The 21967-nt window shown below is 45.1% G+C and overlaps 2 protein-coding genes across 2 annotated transcripts in view; one reads left to right on the forward strand and one right to left on the reverse strand.

Moving 5' to 3' along the window:
• Positions 1-466: 466 nt before the first annotated feature.
• SDF2 (stromal cell derived factor 2) lies at positions 467-11475 on the reverse strand. The gene is made up of 3 exons (XM_010372332.2): positions 11020-11475; positions 5731-5927; positions 467-1146 (listed from the first exon to the last, which is right to left on the reverse strand). The coding sequence occupies exons 1-3, from the start codon at positions 11168-11170 to the stop codon at positions 859-861; spliced, it is 636 nt and encodes a 211-aa protein (XP_010370634.1). The 5' UTR covers positions 11171-11475; the 3' UTR covers positions 467-858.
• Positions 11476-11541: 66 nt separating this feature from the next.
• SUPT6H (SPT6 homolog, histone chaperone and transcription elongation factor) overlaps positions 11542-21967 on the forward strand; it is a 41879-nt gene continuing 31453 nt past the window's right edge. Inside the window, 1 exon segment of the mRNA XM_010372334.2 lies at positions 11542-11656. The gene's annotated coding sequence lies outside the window, so the exon portion shown is untranslated.

A 21967-nucleotide genomic window follows, 5' to 3' on the forward strand; every position in this document is an offset into this window, starting at 1 on the left:
AGAATGGGGTGAACCCAGGAGGCGGAGCTTGCAGTGAGCTGAGATCACGCCACTGCACTCCAGCCTGGGCAATAGAGCGAGACTCCATCTCAAAAAAAAAAAAAAAAAAAATTAAATAAATAAAAATATCTATAATATGGTACCTAGTATTTACCAGTGAATAAATACTGGTTCCTTCTTTCTACCCCTACCCCTTTTTCTCATTTGCAGTAAGATACAAAGCAAACATCTCACTGGCTGTTTATTATGCTGTATTCTGTGAGTTTTTAGCTATAATTAGTCAAAGATCTATTAAAGATGAGATGCCTGGAGAGAAGTCAAAGTAAAAAGAGAAAAGGCTTGTATGCAAGTAAAGCTCTTAAAAGGGCCCACATTGGAGGTTCACAGCATCTCTAAAGAGTCTTAGGACTAGAGGATTAAGCAGCTAATGAAATAGCACACCTAATAAATAACAACACAGTGACTAATAATAAAATTATTGTTTTTATCATTTTGGAGAGAGAAAATAGGGGAAAAATCACATACATTAACAGTCCATGATGCCAAGCTCCTGAAGAGTAAAAGTTTACCAGCTAAGAGGGATGTTCCCCTCAGTTTATCAGTATGAATAAAAAACATCTGCCCCTTTACCAGCAAGTCCTCGACTCAGAAAGAACTGACCCCACACCAAGTCTGGGACAGTGACTAGTTCAAGTGTGCAGGGCTGAAGTTTCCAAATACAGCTATTTTCTGTTGTGTATCTTCATCTCAATGGTGACATGGCCACTGCCCAAGGAACTTGTGGCAGAGATCCCAAGGTGAGGCAGCAACAGACGTCTATGAACATTGTGCGTTAACAGTGGCTCAAAGCCTCTAGATTCATAGTTCTACATGGTGGGCTTCTGCCTTCAACAACTCACTGGGCTTCATGAAGATGCCTTCCATGGCTTTCCAATAGTTGTTCTGACTTGGCTGGGCCATGCCATGCACCTCTTTTTGCCCACTGATAGGTCGACCATATTGTTCTCCTGTGACAGATAGCAGTACCTCAGTGGAAGAGTGTTTGAACCGCACCTCACCATCTCTCACCCAGTAGGGTCCATTACAGAGTACTGTCCAGTCATCCAGATAATCACCTTCACCTTCCTCACCAAAAGCACTCACTTCCTGGAAAACACAGAAGGTAGTAACATTAGCATGGTTGACAACGGCTTGAAAAGGAGTGGGAGGCAATGGGAAGAAAAAGGCGGCCACCTTGAAGTAAAAAATCAGAGGGGGCCAGGCTCATGCCTGTAATCCGAGCACTTTGGGAAGCTGAGCGGGGCAGATCACTTGAGCCCAGGAGTTTGAGAACAGCCTGGGCAACATGGTGAAACCCTATCCCTAAAAAAAATACAAAAGAAATTAGCTGAGGTCAGGAGTTCAAGACCAGCCTAACTGACATGGAGAAACTGTCTCTACTAAAAATACAAAAGTAGCTGGGTGTGGTGGCACATGCCTGTAATCCCAGCTACTCAGGAGGCTGAGGCAGAAGAATCGCTTGAACCAGGAGGCAGAGGTTGTGGTGAGCCGAGATCATGCCATTGCACTCCAGCCTGGGCAACAAGAGCGAAACTCTGGTCTCCAAAAAAAAAAAAAAAGAAAGAAAAGAAATTAGCTGGGCATGGTGGCGCATGCCTATAGTACTCAGCTACTACAGCTATCACCTGAGTCTGGGAGATCAAGGCTGCAATGAGCTGTGATCACACTACTGCACTCCAGCTTGGATGACAGAGCAAGACCCCTTCTCAAAAAAAAAAAAATTCAGCTGCTTTCCAGGGTTTCGTTTTTTTGTTTTGTTTTGTTTTTTGAGATGGATTTTTGCTCTTGTTGCCCAGGCTGGAGTGCAATGGCGCAATCTCGGCTCACTGCAACCTCCGCCTCCCAGGTTCAAGCAATTCTCCTGCCTCAGCCTCTCTAGTAGCTGAGATTACAGGCATGTGCCACCACACCTGGCTAACTTTGTATTTTTAGTAGAGACAGGGTTTCTCCATGTTGGTCAGGCTGGTCTCGAACTCCCGACCTCAGGTGATCCGCCTGCCTCGGCCTCCCAAACTGCTGGGATTACAGGCATGAGCCACCACACCCGGCCATTCCAGTGTTGTTTAAAATAAACCATGAACCATGGAAAAAGACAAAAGACACAAAGGACGTAAGAGGAAAAAATTTGTTGCTGTAAGATTATGGTCCATGATTCCTATCTGAGTTATGGCATCAAAAACAAAGAAAAAAAAGATTATGGTCCAAACACTTATTTTGCAATTAATACTATAGTTGCCTTATATTTTCTATTACAGTGTTAAAACAGTCTTTCTTTCTTTCTTTTTGTTTTCTTTGTAAGATTTGGGATCTTGGCCAGGCACAGTAGCTCACTCCTGTAATCCCAGCACTTTGGGAGGGGGAGGCGGGCGGATCGCCTGAGGTCAGCAGTTCAAGACCAGCCTGGCCAACATGGTGAAACCCCGTCTCTACTAAAAATACAAAAATTATCCAGGCATGGTGGCAGGCGCCTATAATCCCAGCTATTCGGGAGGCTGAAGCGGGAGAATCGCCTGAACCCGGGAGGCAGAGGTTGCAGTGAGCCGAAGGTTGCAGTGAGCCAAGACTGCACCATTGCACTCCAGCCTGGGCGACAAGAGCAAGACTTTGTCGCAAAAAAAAAAAAAAAAAAAAAAAAAAAAAAGTTGGGATCTTGCTCTGTTGCCCAGGCTGTAGTGCAGTGCCTCAAGCGGTCTCATGGCCTCACCTCCTGAGTAGCTAAGACTATAAGACTACAGGCCTATACCACCACACCCAGGTAATTAAAAGTTTCTTTTGTAGGCAACTGTGTTGCCTTGGCTGGTCTCCAACTCCTGGTCTTAAATGATTCTCCCCACTTGGTCTTTCAAGGTGTTGGGATTATAGGTGTGAGCCACCGTGCTGGCTTTAAAATACTTTATTTTTTGAGACAGCATCTCGTTCTGTCACCCAGGCTGGAGTGCAGTGGCACAATCTCGGCTGTCTGCAACCTCTACCTCCTGGGTTCTAGCGATTCTCATGCCTCAGCCTCCGGAGTAGCTGGGATTACAGGCATGTGCTACCACACCCAGCTAATTTTGGTATTTTTTAATAGAGATGGCGTTTCACAGTGTTAACCAGGCTGGTCTCAAATTCCCAGCCTCAAGTGATCCACCCACCTCAGCCTACTAAATTGCTGGGAGTACAGGCATGAGCCACCACTTTCAGCCCTTAAAATACTTTGTATCTCTTGTTATTTGACTTTATTACTGCTTCATTCTCTTAACTAGATTTTAAATGACCTGATGACAAGTTCAAAAGGGAATGGACTCTGAGAGTCAGGGTGACCTTGAATCTCAACTTGATCCCTTCCTCTGTAAATCCTTTGAGCCTTTGTTTTCTATAAAATGATCACAATATCACCTTACAGAGCAACTGTGAGAATTAAATGAGATAGCAAATATTAACTGAGCAAAACAGCAAGTTCTCTATAACCCTTTCCCTTTCCCTTTCCCTTTGCCTTTCCTTTCCTTTCCCTTCCTCTCTTTCTTTCTTTCTTGGCAGTGAGAGAGAGAGCAAGTTCTCTATATTCTACTCCTCATCTAAATCCCATCATCCTTAAGACCAAATATTCAGTTTCTATACAATGGCAATGGAAAAATTACTGATTATTTCAGAAGCATGAGTGTGTGTATGTATGTGTGTGTGTATACACTCTACTTGATAAAACTGTTTCCCAGGAGGATACCAGTATGTAATTCTGATACTGCTATATTTGTATACTGGAACTGAACTGAAGTTCAATACATGGATGGCAGATGGTGGGAACAAGGTATCTTACTGTTGGAGTGGGAATTTACAAATCAGCACAGGCAGGAGGCTAGGATGACCTATGTGGTAATGGATTACAGCTAAAGACATCGGTGCCGGGTCCTGGTGGCTCACGCCTATAATCCCAGCACTTTGGGAAGCTGATGCAGACGGATCACAAGGTCAGGAGATCGAGACCATCCTGGTTAACAAGGTGAAACCCCGTCTTCACTAAAAATACAAAAAACTAGCCAGCGTGGTGGCGGCGCCTGTAGTCCCAGCTACTCGGAGGCTGAGGCGGGAGAATGGCGTGAACCCGGGAGGCGGAGCTTGCTGTGAGCCGACATCGCGCCACTCACTCCAGCCCGGGCGACACAGCGAGACTCCGTCTCAAAAAAAAAAAAAAAAAAAGAAAATTAGCCAGGCATGGTGGCATGAGCCTGTAGTGAGGGCTGAGGTGGGAGAACTGCTTGAGCCCACGAGGCTGAGGCTGCAGTGAGCAAGATCACACCACTGCACTACAGCCTGGGTGACAGAGCAAGATCCTGTTTAAAAACAAAAAACAGGCCGGGCGCGGTGGCTCAAGCCTGTAATCCCAGCACTTTAGGAGGCCGAGATGGGTGGATCACGAGGTCAGGAGATCGAGACCATCCTGGCTAACACGGTTGAAACCCCGTCGCTACTAAAAAATACAAAAAACTAGCTGGGCAAGGTGGCGGGCACCTGTAGTCCCAGCTACTCGGGAGGCTGAGGCAGGAGAATGGCGTAAACCCGGGAGGCGGAGCTTGCAGTGAGCTGAGATCTGGCCACTGCACTCCAGCCTGGGTGACAGAGCGAGACTCCGTCTCAAAAAATAAAAGATAAATAAATAAATAAAATAAAAACAAAAAACATAAGTGACACAATAGCAAATCCATTTTCCTAATGTAACTAGTTAGCATCATTAAATAAAACAAAAAACAAAAACAAAAAAACCCCTACAATTTGGAAAACATTGGGTTTCTTTATTACAGGATATCAGAACTTATGATATGCTAATGTATATCCAGTCTGTCTGTCCTTCCCATTTCTTGATTTGGTTTAGTTGTTGTCTCCACTTGGACCAGAAACAATTTTCTTCATACTTACAAAACAGAGCCGGGCAGGTGCAGTGGCTCATGCCTATAATCCCAACATTTTCAGGAGGCCAAGGCCAGTGGGTCACCTGAGGTCAGGAGTTCGAGACCAGCTTGACCAATATAGTGAAAACCCATCTCTACTAAAAATACAAAAATTAGGCCAGGCACAGTGGCTCGCGCTCGTAATCCCAGCACTTTGGGAGGCCGAGGTGTGCGGATCACGAGGTCAGGAGTTTAAGACCAGCCTGGCCAACACAGTGAAACCCCATCTCTACTAAAAATACAAAAAAAAAAAAACTAGTCGAGTGTGGTGGCACATGCCTATAGTCCCAGGCACTCGGGAGGTTGAGGTGAGAGAACCACTTCCACCCAGGAGGCAGAGGTTGCAGTGAGCTGAGACCATGCCATTGCACTCCAGCCTGGGTGACAGAGTGAGACTCCGTCTCAAAAAAAAAAAATACAAAAATTAGCCAGGCATGGTGGCATGCACCTGTAATCCCAGCTACCCGGGAGACTAAGGCAGGAGACTTTCTTGAAGCCAGAGGCAGAGGTTGCACTGAGCCAAGATCATGCCACTGCACTGCAGCCTGGGTGACAGAGAGACACTTCATCTCAGAAACAAAAAAATAAAAACAAAAAAAACCTCACACAAAAACAGAGCCATTTCCCCAGGTCTGCACAAAAGAGAACAGCTACACCTAGAAAAGAAACAATTAAGAACCAAGAGATCAAACAAGCACCCATTGAGTAACGCAGAGCAGCAACGATCCATCGAAAGCCACCTCACCTGGTTTCCAGAAAGAGGTGAAGTGAAGTGGTGACTATGGAGGTTTCGGCCAGTGTTGACATGTGTCAACCGGATGGGCTGGCCACACTTGATGGGGGTTCCCCTCTCACACACTGTGGCGGTCTTCCCCCGTATCCTCCAGTAACTGTTGCTGTCATCCACAGAGGTTACACCTGTCACTGACTGCTGCCCACTACCTGCAGTTAAGAAAAGAAAGACAACTCTCTTTCTCTGCCATGGACAACATGCTCAGAGACAGAAGCTCAAGGGTGCTCAAGATTCAGCTTCACCTGTAACCCACCATGACCAAGGAAGACACGCTGCTGCAGGTGTAATGGATTATTAATGCTGCTTTACAAGAGGCTGAAGACCGCCCTCAGCCATGATGGCCTAGCAGGTAGGAACCTGAAAAGCTGCCAAAGCCTTAGATAAGGGCCAAGCCCATCTTTGTGTGCTTGCATCCAAATGTGAAGAGCCTATGTATATCAAGCTAGGTGTGGCTCTTTGTGCTGAACACCAAATCAACCCAATTAAGGTTGATGACCTTAAGAAACCAGAGAAATGGCTAAGCCTCTGGAAAACTGACAAGACAAGGAAAACTTTGTAAAGTGGTTGGTTGCAATTGTGTCACAGTGAAGGGCTATGGCAAAGAATTTCAAGTCAAGGATGTGACTGTGTACTTCAAATGTAAGAAATCAACAAATAAATTTGGTACCCATTCCTCAAAAAAAAAATGGCAAGTGAGCTCAACCTCACCCTTATTGCCTATGGCCAATATTGTGCCCTGTGTCATAAAACAGGCAAGAAGGGGTGGGGAGAAAAATGCTATGCTTGGCAATATTTTTTCTTCTACAACATTATTTATAAAAAATACAAAATGTGCTGGGCGTGGTGGCTCACGCTTGTAATTCCAGCACTTTGGGAGGCTGAGGCAGGCGGATCAGGAAGTCAGGAGTTCAAGACCAGCCCCACCAACACAGTGAAACCCCGTCTCTACTGAAAATACAAAAATTAGCTGGGCATGGTGGCGGCGGCCTGTAATCCCAGCTACTCGGGAGGCTGAGGCAGGAGAATCACTTGAACCCGGGAAGCGGAGGTTGCAGTGAGCCGAGATCGCGCCATTGCCCTCCAGCCTGGGTGACAGAGCCAGACTCCGTCTCAAAAAAAAAAAAAAAAAAAAACTGTCTACATAATACTAGTTATTATATGATAAAGTATACTTAAGGGTATGTCATCAGAAAATTGTAAGAGTTTGCATCAAAGGATATCCAAGGCACAAATTTATGTTGAGTTTTTTGAGGCACAGGCAGTACTAACCTGTAGACACTAGCCTGGATAGCCCCTAATGTGTCTAATCATATAATTTTAACATGTTTGTAATATTATTCATGTTCATTAACTATTACGATAAAAATGTTTATTTTTCGGTCAGGCATGGTGGCTCACGCCTATAATCCCAGCACTTTGGGAGGCCAAGGCAGGCGGATCACAAGGTCAGGAGATCAAGACCATGGTGAAACCCCATCTCCATTAAAAATACAAAAAATTAGCCGGGCGCGGTAGTGGGTGCCTGTAGTCCCAGCTACTCAGGAGGCTGAGGCAGGAGAATGGCGGGAACCCAGGAGGCGGAGCTTGCAGTGAGCCAAGACTGCGCCACTGTACTCCAGCCTGGGCAACAGAGACTCTGTTTCAAAAAAAAAAAAAGAAAAAGAAAAAAGTTTATATTTCACAATTAAAATGAGACTACTTTATATTGCCAACTTTAATCTAAGCAGGCATTACAGCTCTCAACTCCCATGAGTGGTCAATTATTATAAAAGTATTCTTTGAACAGGGCACAGTGGCACACGCCTGTAATCCCAGCACTTTGGGAGGCTGAGGTAGGCAGAACACAAGGTCAGGAGTTCGAGACCAGTCTGGCCAACATGGTGAAACCCTGTCTCTACGAAAAATATAAAAATTAGCTGGGCGTGGTCGCATGCGCCTGTAATCCCAGTTACTTGGGAGGCTGAGGCAGAAGAATTGCTTGCATCTGGGAGGTGGAGGTTGCAGTGAGCCGAGATCGCGCCATCACACTCCAGCCTGGGTGGCAGGGCAAGACTCTGTCTCAAAAAAAAAAAAAGTATCCTTCGAGGTCTGGCACAGTGGCTCATGCCTGTAATCCAAGCACTTTGGGAGGCTGAGGTGGGAGGATCCCTTGAGTTCAGGAGTTCGAGACCAGCCTCAGCAACATAGCAAAATCTGGTCTCTAAAAAAAAAAAAATAGACATATATATATATATTTTTTTGAGACAGGGTCCCTGTGTCACTCAGGCTGGAATGCAGTGGTATGATCACAGCTTACCACAGCCTTGACCTCCCAGGCTCAGGTGATCCTCCTACCTCAGCCTCCCAAGTAGCTGGGATTTCAGGCGCCTGCCACCACACCCGGTTAATTTTTCTGTTTTTTGTAGAGATGCGTTTTTGCCATGTTGCCCAGGCTGGTCTCGAATTCCTGGGCTCAAGCAATCCAACTGCCTCAGCCTCCCAAAAAAAATTTTTTTATATTTAAAAGAAAAAAAAGTGGATCACCGTCAATCCCAGCACTTTGGGAGGTCAAGGTGGGCAGATCACTTGAGCCCAGGAATTCAAGACCAAGCCTAGGCAACTGACAAAACTCCATCTCTACAAAAGACGCAAAAAATTAATCAGGTGTGGTGGGGTGCACTTGCAGTCCCAGCTACTCAGGAAGCTGAGATGTAAGGATTGCTTGGGCCCAGGAGGTCAAGGCTGCAATGAGTCGTGATTGTGTCACTGCACCTCAGCTTGGACGACAGAGTAAGACTCTGTCTCTTAATTTCTTTCTTTTTTTTTTTTGAGACAGAGTCTGTTCTGTCACCAGGCTGGAGTGCAGTGATGCGATCTCAGCTCACTGCAACCTCCAATTCTCTGGTTCAAGTGATTCTCCTGCCTTGGCCTCCCATGTCTCTCAAAGAAAGAAAAAATCTAGCTACAGGATTTAAAAAGCGGGGGGAAGGGGGGAGGGGGCAGTACACAAATAATCGCTGATAGCTAATGTGTAATTACTAAGGCTGCTCAGCACCACAGTGTGTGAGGACTTACTGGGTATCTGGCACTGACCTAAGTCCTTCGTTTGAATATTCTTATTTGACATCTACAACTATTTGCTGAAGTAGGTATTATTATCCCCAGCATAGCCAAGGTCACACAACTCTAAGAAACAAGGCTGGGATTCAATGAACCTAGACAGCCTGACTCTAGAACACTCTTAACCATTCTGCATCATATCTCACTAAGATCATATTTCTTCCAACAGCTTTAAATTGTCAGGTTTCCCCAAACGAGCTACTCTCATAAACACCGGGGATACCCTCTTTCCTAGGCTTCATTCACTACCGAGGTCTTTGAAAGCATTCGTATTTCCCAGACACTTTCCTCCAACAGTTTTACCTGTTCCTTCTAGCTTTGCTTTCAGCTCCATGGCCTTGCCTGACCACAGACTTTCGATATTTCGCTTTTACCACGTATACCATTATGCCTTGTGCCAGTTACACGGGTAAATATAGCCAACTATCAGCTCCTTTCTACTGTCTCCTTCCACTCAGCTCATGACTTTATTATATCTTTCTTTTTCAGAAAAGCCAAACCAAGTCTCCCTTCCTACTTCTGGTTACTGCCTTACAGCTCTCCGGGGTCCTCACAGCCACGCTTCACTGCTAAACCATGGTCTACATTTTGTCTCCTACATTTTCTGCTTTCTATTCAACCCTTTACTTCCTCCTCCAAATCCTTATACCTTGGGATTATCCAAAGTTCTATGCCTGGCCTTCATATGTTTCCACCTGTAGTTCTTAAATTGCTGAGGGTCAGGACAAAAGCATTTGTATTTTTAACAAGTTTCTCAAGTTATTCATATTGATCCTAGATTGAGAACCACAGTTCATCCTGGGCAATTTCATCCACTACCCTGACATTTTCAACCAGTCTGTACAAGATGTTGTATTTAATGTTGTATCTAGTGTGGTATCTCAGGCTCAGCACAGATCCCTTTTCTGAGTTCCAGACTGAACCTGGTTCCCAAATCTGGCTGTCCATCAGAACCACCTGAAGAGCTTTTTAAACCTACAGATTGCTACTTCCAAGCCTCTGTCCACCTCCACTCTAATTCAGTAGATAAAAAGTTGGAAACCAAACCAAATTAAAAAATAAGCCTGACAACATGTTAGGTGTTCACTGAATAGGTGCTAGGATTATTAAGACATCGCAGTGATGATAACTCACGTCCTTGCCTAGTCTAACTGATCAGATAGGTTTTGGGAATCATGAACCAGACTAGCCCATCTGACAGAACTCTTTCCTCCCTCAGCAAACAGCATCATCAGTCATTCAAGATAGAATTCTACCAGCTATCTTAGATGCCTCTCACATCTCACTAGCTGACCTTTATTCTTTTTTTGTTTGTTTATCTTTTTTTTTTCAGGCAGATAAGGCTTTCTTTTTTTGGTCTGTTTTTATTATATTGTAATTTTCTTGACTGATTATCACTACCGAATATCCTGCAGGTAGTACAATTCTAGTCATATAGTAGGAACTCATTAAGACCTATGCTGAATGAATGAATCCAAATAACTTATTATTAAACATTTTAATTTCAAATGCTTAAAAAAAAAAAAGTTTCTCTGCAATTCCTGTCACTGCTCCAAGTTCCTTACAAGAAGGAGGTTAAGATTTGGGTAGAAGGGGCCCAAAAGATAGGAATTAAGGAGCAAGTGTAAGATGCAGAAGAGCTGGAAGACAAAGGGTTGTAGTCAACGAGTGAGCTCCTGGAGTTTAAAGTTTCAGATACAGTACTTACTGTAACTTTAAAATTTCAGACACAGCACTTCCTGTAATTTTCTTGTTTGTCTCTAAAGCAGGCTTTGAACCTGGATAGATTTGGATAGAACCCTGACATTTGCTAGCTGCAAGGCTTTGAATAAACGATTTAATTTCTCTGCGTCTGTTAACTCATCTGTGAAATGAGAATAACAATAGTATCACCTTACATGAATGTTAATAAGCGGAAAAAGTACATAGGTAACGTGCCTGGCCTGTAGTTCACCAAATATTAGGTGGTGTTGCGATTAAGATGCCTTAGAACAACTCAGTTCTCCGACTCTCCAGACCTGAAGAACCTTCCCAGGGAACACCTAACCTTCCCAGACCACACCCTCAGATTTTCTTTAGGCCCCGCCCCTTCAGATACTCCCAGGCCTCCCTAGCCCACCCGAGCCCGATCCCCAGCATTACCTGACCCATAGCGCACGTCGTGTGAGTGCAGTCGGACGTTGTGGCGCGTATTGAGTAGCTTCACCACGGAGCCGCAAGTAACGACAGCCAGGCTGGAAGCACCCACAGCGCTCCACAAACTCCCCAATAACAGTAGAGGTACTACAGCCATCCTAGCTGTATCGCGGAGCCCCAAATCTTCGAAGAAAACGCGGCCCCTCCCCGGAACCGGAAGCTGAAGACGATACCACTGAGAGAAGGAAGTGAAGAAGCCCGAGTCTGATCTTTATGGTTTATTTGGCTAGAGCGGCCTGAGAAACAGGCTGAGCCTGGTTACTTACGATACTCTCGCTCTGTTCCAGGGGCTCAGTGACAGCTGCCTTCCTGAGCCGCTTCGGTTACCGTTCGCACCCACGGGACGAAAGCTCCCGAGAGCGGGAGAGGGAACAAGAAATGGCCCACCCACTCCCGGTGACAGAGAGCCGGAAATGACGTAGCACGTTGACGCAGCAGCGGCGGCGGCGGCGGCGGCGGCGGCGGCGGAGGAGGAGGAGGAGGAGCAGTGCGGTGGATCCGTACTATCTTTTCGCAGTCTCGGTTCGACGACTCCATTTTCCTCGGTGGGGGCTTAGCGCACCGGAGGAGCGGTGGACTTCAGGCAAGTAAAGTTCCGACTGGAGAGCGTGTTTCTCGCAGGAGTCAGGTGGGGAACCGGGCTCCTAGGGCCTGGTCCCGTAAGGGAAGAGGCAATGGGGAGCCGTATGTGGGAAGAAGTGGGGGCCTGGCCTTCCCTGCTTTATGGGGGGAAGGGGGAGGAAAGCGCTGCAGTTGCTCAGAGTCTCGAAGCTTTTCCCAGCCCGGTAACACCCGGAACCCGTGAGTTGGGTGGCATGTTGAATCAACAGGCTTCCTGGCATCTAGTCCTTCTCTCCGCAGATTTTTAAAACTGGGCCACGCGAAAGGATTGGGGATAGAAGGGACCTGGGGTTTCTGAGCCAGAATCAGGTGATCGAATTGTTTGTTCTGAGGATATGAATCCTATGGAGCTTTCAGCAGCTCGGTCATCAGGCTAGAGGGCGATGCCAAATTCCAGCTCTTTACATATTGCTGAATAATACAAATAGAACTTTTTGTAGATAGTTGCATCCTTCATCCCTTTCTAAAGCTCGAAGGTGTTGTAGAAGAAGTACCTAAAGCCCGTCCATTCTCCGTAGATTCATTTCCTCAAACGTTTGCCAGAGGCTTATCATGAACATCAAAATGAGTTATTAAGTCAAAACTCCGTCTTGTAGTTTCTGCCTTTCTCCTCAGGCACTCGTTTGAACCAGCTGGAGAAGTTAATTTTCCTGGGTTGTTGCAAGAACTGATACTTATTTCAGAGGCCTAAGATCTCTGGAAATACTTCCATGGAAATTCACTGTAATATCAGAAGTAACAAGGGTGTATGAAGCTACATCATTAATGAGCATTAGGGAATGTGAACAATATTGAATTTGATTAATTTCTTCGGAAAAATGGTTCCACTGTTTATCTGAAAGATACCAGTTAGTAAGTCTTCGGTGTTTTGATTACAGAAGCATGACTGCTCTTCCATCAGCTGTGAATTTAGAGCCCTTTTTCATGAGTAATGTCCTTTTCACCAGTACAAGTACGTTTTTATTCACTTGGCTTGTGTGGCTGCTAGATTGGATTAGCATAGCCTTGCGACTCTAAGAGGTTTTAACTTCATCAGGAGATTAATTACATCAGAAATTGGTGCAGTCTGGAGAAGCTTAGTGGAATTTTACAGTTCTTCCTCTGAAAGCCTACCTAGTATGGTGGAAACATGATGTTTGTAGGCAAATACGTTTGCCCTGCTTCTATTTTCTTGACCTTAATAAATGGCACTACCATCAATCCTGCCTATAATCCTTGTCTTCCTTCCTCTCCACTATTTCCCAATAAAATCAGTCACCAAATCCTGTTTCTCCATGAAACTTCCCATCAGCATACAAATTATGTTCTGATATTCTTCACATCCCTCTCCAACTACCATGCCAATTTTTAAAATTTCCATTCATAGATTTCTACCTGTACCACCTCAGCTTTCTTACCCTTTATTCAATCTTCATTTTAAATCAATCTGGCTTCTCTTCTACCCACTCCTTTTTTTTTTTTTTTTTTTTTTTTTTTTTTTTTTTTTTTTTGAGATATTGTCTTGCTCTGTTGCCCAGGTTGGAGTGCAGTGGCCCCGTCATAGCTCACTGCCACCTGGAACTCCTGAGCTCAAGCAATCCTCCTGAGGTAGCTTCTAGTAATCAAGTGCCACCGCATCTACTTTGCTGACTCCATTGAAGTTGCCCTTATCAAGGTCACCAGTGACTTCTATGTTGCCAAATCCAATGGATACTTTGTTCTCATCTTTCTCTGTCTCTGCAATATTCAAGGTAGTTACTCCTGTCTCCAAACTTTCATCTTGGCTTTATTGACATTTCATTCTTGGATTTTCTCCATTTCTCTGGCTGTCCCTTCTGAGTCTCATTTGCTAGCCACCTTTGCTCTCTATCTGATGTCTAAATGTTGGGGCTGGTCACGGTGGGTCACGCCTGTAATCCCGGCACTTTGGGAGGTCGAGGCGGGCGGATCACTTGAGGTCAGGAGTTCAAGACCAGCCTGGCAAACATGGTAAAACCCCATCTCTACTAAAAATTCAAAAACTAGCTGGGCATGGTGACATGCCTGTAATCCCAGCTACTTGGGAGGCTGAGGCAGGAGAATCACTTGAACCCAGGAGGCAGAGGTTGCAGTGAGCAGAGATTGTGCCACTGCACTCCAGCATGGGCAACAAAACAAGACTCCATCTCAAAATATGTGTGTGTGTGTATATATATATGTTGGAATTCTCACAGGAATCCCAGGCCCTCTACATGCTTCCCTTTAGGTGACCCAGCCCCATGGCTTTAATTACCACCTGAAAGTTGGCAACTCCAAAGTTTAAATCTCTAGTCCAGCCTTCTCCTCTGTGTTCCAGAATCACATGTCAAAAATGCCTGTTTAATTATCTCCATTTGGATATTTCTTAGGCACCCCAAAACTAACATAACCAAAATAAAGTTTTGGTTTTCTTATCATTCCAAACCTCATCCTCCCATTTTACTGAGTGGTACTCCTATCCACAGGGTTACCAAAGATAGACCTCTGAGAATCATCTTTGTTCTTCTCCTTTACTACTCCTCTTCCCCAGTCTTTTAGTAAGTCCTGTCACTTCCACTTCTGGAATGTTTTTGTAATCTGTCTTCTCTTCTCCATCTTCACTGCTATCACCCTATTCCAAGCCACCACCATCTTTTGCTTGGGCTACCACAACAGTATCCTCAGTTTTCCCTGGTTTCCACTCAGATCTTCCTCCAGTTCGTTTTCCATGTAACAGAATTGGATCAGAGCAGATCATTTCATTTCCGTACTTAAAACTCTCCAGTCACTTTCCATGGCCTTTACGCCCTGCTTGAGGATACCTCTCATAGACACTGCCTTCACCATGCTCTAGTGCCATCAGCCTTAGGACATCACCTATTATATACCATGTTCTTGCCCACTTTCTCTGCTGGAATCTCTCCCCCTGGTTCTACAGGTCATATCCTATCTGTTGACATCTCAGCCTACGTAAACTCACTTTAGATGAGATGAAAATGTGTATTTCCTTCTTAGCTCTTAGAGCAAAGTTTATGTTGCCAGTGTGTCTCCTGCACCAGAATATGGGCATCCTAGGGGCATGGACCTTGTCTTGTATGTGCCTGGCATGTGGTAGGCTCTCATTAAATACATATTTATGCCAGGCATGGTGGCTCATGCCCGTAATCCCAGCATTCTGGGAGGCCGAGGTGGGCGGATCACCTGAGGTCAGGAACTCGAGACTAGACTGGCCAACATGGTGAAACCCCATCTCTGTTAAAAATACAAAGAAAAAATTAGCTGGACGTGGTGGTGGGTGCCTGTAATCCCAGCTATTTGGGAGGCTGAGGCAGGAGAATTGCTTGAACCTAGGAGTCAGGTTGCGGTGAGCCGAGATCACGCCACTACACTCCAGTCTGGGTGATGGAGTGAGACTCTGTCTCAAAAATACATATATATATATGTATTTGTCCTAGCTACTTGGGAGGCTCAGGTGAGATTATGGCTTGAGCCCAGGAGGTGGAGGCTGCAGTGAGATGTGATCACACCACTGCACTCCAGTCTGGGTGACAGAGCAGGACTCCATCTCAGAAAATAATAAGTTTTTGTTGGATTAGCAAGTAAATTAATTTCAATTCTACGTTTAAAACCCAGCAATGGCTTCCCAGTGCCTAGATCCTTATGACTTTTCCTCCAACTCTTATGAACCGTTCTTCCTCTCCCGGGCCTTCTCTGTACGTGCCACAGTGCACGTGTTGTGCTAGAAGCACACATCTCCGACATCACTCCCCAAACCATCTCCAAAGAAGCCAGCTCCTCTGCTGAACTAATTCCTCCTTACTCTTAAGGTCTTTGTTTAAAGTCACTTCCTCAAAACCAGGTTAGGTTGTTTTATTACAGGATCCCATGCTATCCTTATCATCAATTCTCTAAAGACCTGTACTTCTAAATCATAGGTCACAAACTAAGGCCTGTGAGCCAATTAAGGTCGCCCCCATTCATTTACATGTTATGTATGCTTCTATGCTACAGTGGCAGATCTGGCCCTATAGAGAAAAGGAAAGGTTTGCCAACCTCTGTGCTAGAGCAGGAACTGTGTGTTCCCCAATGTGTGTACCACGAGGTTTAGTAACTGTTAATCTCTCTTTGTGTTGCAGGGGTTCTGAATCTGGTTACATACTTCAGTTGTGCTCTTCTTTAGCCCTTACCCTGTTTCTTTTTTTTTTTTTTTTTTTTTTTGAGACGGAGTCTCGCTCTGTCGCCCAGGCTGGAGTGCAATGGCCAGATCTCAGCTCACTGCAAGCTCCGCCTCCCGGGTTCACGCCATTCTCCTGCCTCAGCCTCCCGAGTAGCTGGGACTAAGGCGCCCGCCACCTTGCCCGGCTAGTTTTTTGTATTTTTTAGTAGAGACGGGGTTTCACCATGTTAGCCAGGATGGTCTCGATCTCCTGACCTCGTGATCCGCCCATCTCGGCCTCCCAAAGTGCTGGGATTACAGGCTTGAGCCATCGCGCCTGGCCCCTTACCCTGTTTCTCTAAAGAGATGTGGAAAGAAAAGGAATAAAATTTTTTTTTTTTTTTTTTTTGAGATGGAGTCTCGCTGTCACCCAGACTGGAGTGCGATGGCATGATCTCGGCTCACTGCAAGCTCTGACTCCCAGGTTCAAGCGATTCTCCTGCCTCAGCCTCCCGAGTAGCTGGGATTACAGGCATGCAGCACCATGCCCAGCTAATTTTTGTATTTTTAGTGGAGACAGGTTTCATCATGCTGCCCAGGGTGGTCTCGAGCATCTGACCTCAAGTGATCAGCCCACCTCAGCCTCCCAAAGTGCTGGCATTATAGGTGTGAGCCACCACGCCCGGCCGAATAAATAATATTTTTAAATGAACAAAATTAACTTTTTCTGTATTTTAACGTCTTGAGTTCATGTAATTAGGTTTTCAGGTTTTTTTTTTAATTACAAAGAGTTCTGAATTCCAGATTTAAAAGGACTTAAGTAGACTCTAAATGCTTTTACTTATTAGACTTTTAGGTTTCGTAATTCCAAATTGGATATTCACTTATGGATACCTTTGGAATAGTCCTAGTCCCTTGCTCATAAAATATAGGATACAAGACAGTGTGGAATGTCCTGTAGTTTAAACTCCGCCCTAGACTTCTGGGGCTGTTCTCCCGAGCACCATGCCTAAATGTTTGCTCATGTTGCCTTTTTCCAGACTGTATTCTTAAATCCTCTTTTATTCAGACATCACCTTTTCTCAGATATTTCCCAACCTTCCCATTGCTCTTATAGTCCAGGTATGTAACTTAATATAACCCTAATTGTGCTTTGTTATAACGTTATTAACAAGTTTTTTGAGATAGATTGTGAACTCCACCAGGGTCGGAAGCATATTTTACTCATTTTTATATACCCAAGTCCCAGCACAGAGCTTGACTCTTAAAAAAAACCCCAGCAAATGTTAATTGAAGCTGCAAAGTGGAAGGAATTAACAGACTAGATCTCTTTTCACTCTGGTCTCCTCTTAATTGCCTCCTACAACTTCTTGTTCAAAGGGAGGGACTGCAGAGGGCCTCCCTTGTGGCAATCTGATCCCAGTTCCATTCCTCTTCCAGCAAATGTCATGGTAACCACCAGCCTCTCCCTTTGAGCCACATCTTGTTCTGCAGCTGTGCTTCTGCCTAGAGAAACCTCTCCCTCCATCTCCCCACTGCCCTTGTAGACCTATTCCAGTTGCAAATTTAACTTACAATGTAAGTATGGGGAAATTTTTAAGAGCATGAGTGCTAAATACAACATCCAAACTACATCAGGCTCATCATAGATACCATATATTAATAATAATCATACACAAATAAATACATTAGTGTCTTTATTCTAGATTAGTTCTTGCTTGTCAGTCTCAGACTGCAGTGCTACTGCAGTCTGCACATCCAGCTCCAGCAAGTTACAGCAAGTCAGAATTGCTTCTGGCACACTTCTTACAACTGGAAGTCTTGGTATTGAGCTAGATTGGAGGCATTCCCCAGCTGTAGCATAGCTTGTGCTTTATTGCTAACCTAGGCGATGGGAAGAAAGAGAACACAGCTATCTTTCCAAGCTGTGTGCAGCATGGAGCACCAGCTGCCCTTGAGACAGAAGAAAGCTGTTGTTTTCATCAGGTAGGCTGTGTGTTTCTCTGTTAAGTAGGCTGAGGGGCATCTGGTCTGCAGGAACTGGCGTTCAATTTGAAGATGTTGAGGCCTTAAAAGATCGAACGTACGGGTCTAATAGCCTAATTAAAACAAGCTATGTGTGGGGGCTGCTGTACTCAAATCTGTTTTTAATGGCTCAGTTCAGGGCTGAGGGGGAGCAATGTCAAAATTAAAATTAGAGCTCCAGATTTAATTGGCAGAAGTTTAAGACTTTCACTTTCGGCAGTACTCAAGCTAAATGACCTTAAGGATAGAGATCTTGGGGCATGGTGGATCATCACCCTAACCCCTAGGCTTACTGCACTGCAGCTCTTTAGGGTCTTTACAGTCATTCCTCAACTTTCTGAACTCAGGACCCCTTTATACTCTTAAAACTTATTTAGGACTCCAAAGACATTTTGTTTATGTGAATTACATCCTTTGATATTTACCAGATTCGAAATTAAAACTCAGACATTTAAAAATATTTATTGATTTATTTTAAAGTAGTAAACAATAATACTTTTTACGAATAACAGTAGTTTTTTTGTTTTGTTTTGTTTTGAGATGGAGTCTCACTCTGTCACCCAGGCTAGAGTCTAGTGGCACCATCTCGGCTCACTGCAACCTCTGCCTTCCGGGTTCAAGCAGTTCTCCTGCTTCAGCCTCCCGAGTAGCTGGGACTACAGGCACCTGCCACCATACCCTGCTAATTTTTCATTTGTAGTAGAGACAAAGTTTCACCATGTTGGCCAGGCTGGTCTCAAACTCCTGACCTCAGGTGATCGGCCCACCTCCACCTTCCAAAGTGCTGGGGTTACAGGCATGAGCCACAGCACCCAGCCGAATAATAGTAGTTTTTAAAACAAAATATTTTAGTAAGAATGGACTGGGTGTGGTGGCTCACTCCTGTAATCCCAGAACTTTGGGAGGTTGAGGCAGGTGGATCACTTGAGCTCAGGAGTTTGAAACCAGCCTGGCTAACATGGTGAAACTTCGTCTTAAAAAATAAATGAATAGGCCGGGCGTGGTGGCTCACGCCTATAGTCCCAGCATTTTGGGAGGCCAAGGCAGGTGGATCACTTGAGGTCAGGAGTTCGAGACCAGCGTGGCCAATATGGCCAAACCCCATGTCTACTAAAAGTACAAAAATTAGCCAGATGTGGTAGCGAGTGCCTGTAGTCCCACCTACTCGGGAGGCTAAGGCAAGAGAATTGCTTGAACCCAGGAGGCGGAGGTTGAAGTGAGCTGGAATCGTGCCATTGCACTCCAGCCTGGGTGAGAGAGCAAGACTCTGTCTCAAAATAAGTAAATTAAGTAAGAATGACATTTTTTTGTTTTTTAGTACAATGTTTTAATGTCTGCCCTGATGGAATACAGCTGTGTTCTCATATGCTTTTGCGTTCAGTCTGTTGTGATAACCACATGTCATATAACCTCTGGAAAAACTCCACTGTACACTCCTGAGAGAACAAAGGGACTGGCCCCTGGACCATGCCCTGAGAACTATTGATAAATGTGGTACTGTCAGCCATGAGGAGTCAGACAGACCTCAGCATTTACAACAGATGATAGTTTTATCACCTTGAACAAATGACTACATCTCTCTGAGTCTGTTTCTTCCTCTGTTGAGAGAGAAGTGTGCTATAACTCATAGGATAGTGTAGGGATTAATGGAATATTTGTTCCATCTTGATAGGGACATAAAATAGTAGGATGTTTGTTAGTGTCTGGCACTTGGTAGGTGTGTAAATAAGCATTATTCCTCAGGGTACTTTTTTAAAAATTGCTTAAAATACCCAAGAGAGACCCGTATTATTTTGGTTGGGTTTTGTGTGTGTGTTATGAGTTTATTGTCCAGTTCTCTTCCTATGCCTGTTCTGTATGTCTGTTGTAATACATAAAACCATTTTATGGTCTTATTTTCATGTTTCTTTCTCTAGGAGACAGTCAACTCCTTGAAAATGAACAATCCAGCCGGGCACGGTGGCTCACGCCTTTAATCCCAGCACTTTGGGAGGCCGAGGCGGGCGGATCGCTTGAGGTCAGGAGTTCAAGACCAGCCTGACCAACAAGGGGAAACCCCCTCTCTACTAAAAATACAAAATTAGCTGGCATGGTGATGCATGCCTGTCATCCCAGCTACTCAGGAGGCTGAGGCAAGAGAATCGCTGAACCCAGGAGGCGGAGGTTGCGTTAACTGAGATTGCGCCATTGCACTCCAGCCTGGGCAACGAGCAAAACTCCATGTCAAAAAAAAAAGAAAGAAAACGAGCAATTCTCTTCAAATCCCCAGCTCTTAGCAGAGTATATGTACATAGTAGGCGTTCAGTTAGGTTTGTGGAAAGAGTGGCATCTGAAACCTCAACCGAAAATTGAACATTCCCCCACCCTCCTATATCTTCAGTTTTATTTTCTTGAGTTTAGTTAATCTCAAGTTCATTGGTTATAGTATTAATTGAGCTCAGTAAGGACAATTTTCAGGAGAATTAGAGCCACAGAACTTAAGGCACCTTCAGGTAGCCATTAGCCACCGTTCTCTCCCCCCCACTGCCATCTTTAACTGGGAAGATGGCAGCAGTATGAAAATGTAGGCTGGGCGCGGTGGCTTAAGCCTGTAATCCCAGCACTTTGGGAGGCCGAGACGGGTGGATCACGAGGTCAGGAGATTGAGACCATCCTGGCTGACCCGGTGAAACCCCGTCTCTACTAAAAAATACAAAAAAAACTAGCCGGGCGAGGTGGTGGGCGCCTGTAGTCCCAGCTACTCAGGAGGCTGAGGCAGGAGAATGGCTTAAACCCGGGAGGCAGAGCTTGCAGTGAGCTGAGATCCGGCCACTGTACTCCAGCCTGGGCGACAGAGCGAGACTCCGTCTCAAAAAAAAAAAAAAGGAAATGTAAGTCGTTTATTTAACAGACACTTAACAGTTGCTAATTTGTTAGCTAATTTGTTACTAATGTGTTACAGCACACCTGAAGGGATATAGCTTTTCTGGTGCAGAATCAGAGTGCCTTGTAATGCCTCTTGTATTGCCATTTATGTTTTCATGGTTTTTATTAGTCCCTCCATTGGATATGTTCTTTATCTTCCAGAAGCTTGTAGTCTAAGTGGGAGAAAGGTACATGGGATATATCCCATAGACCATTTTACTGGACAGGGTGAGGAGTGATGCTGAGTGTGTCAGCAGCCAGCTTTAGGGTTCCACAGTGGAATCTTAATGTGATGATGTGTGCTGTTTTTTAAGTCCTACTCAAGGCCCATCAAGCTCCATGTTACAGTTCTTGAAGATCCCTACTGTCGTTTCCAGGCTTTGGATGAGTCTGAAAGCAGGGAAGTAGAAGATAAAGTTGGGGTTGGTTGGTACAAAATTACAGAATGCTAAGGAAAATTAGGCTCAGGATTCAAATTCAAACTCAGTTAACCCATCTTGAAACAACAGGTTCTTTCCCCTATGTCATATAATATTCTCAACTATCCTCTAAGGTAGGTAGCGCTGTTACCATTTTCCAGGTTAAGAAAGTGATATTCAGGCATGTCCAATAATTTGCTTAAGTTTATGTTTAGCTGTTAGGATACAAAACCAGGATTTGATTTCTTTTTTTTTTTTTTGAGACGGAGTCTCACTCTGTCCCCCAGGCTGGAGTGCAGTGGTGTGATCTCGGCTCACTGCAAGCTCCGCCTCCCGGGCCATTCTCCTGCCTCGGCCTCCTGAGTAGCTGGGACTACAGGCGCCCGCCACTGCGCCTGGCTAATTTTTTTTTTTTTTTTTTTTTTTTTTGAGACGGGGTCTCCCTCTGTCGCCCGGGCTGGAGTGCAGTGGCTGGATCTCAGCTCACTGCAAGCTCCGCCTACCGGGTTTACGCCATTCTCCTGCCTCAGCCTCCGAGTAGCTGGGACTACAGGCGCCCGCCACCTCGCCCGGCTAGTTTTTTGTATTTTTTAGTAGAGACGGGGTTTCACCATGTTAGCCAGGATGGTCTCGATCTCCTGACCTCGTGATCCGCCCGTCTCGGCCTCCCAAAGTGCTGGGATTACAGGCTTGAGCCACCGCGTCCGGCCTAATTTTTTGTATTTTTAATAGAGACGGGGTTTCACCGTGGTCTGAACAGGATTTGATTTCTACTCTTGAGCCCAGCAATCTT

This window comes from Rhinopithecus roxellana, chromosome 19, assembly GCF_007565055.1.
Source record: "Rhinopithecus roxellana isolate Shanxi Qingling chromosome 19, ASM756505v1, whole genome shotgun sequence".
Lineage (NCBI taxonomy): Eukaryota > Metazoa > Chordata > Mammalia > Primates > Cercopithecidae > Rhinopithecus > Rhinopithecus roxellana.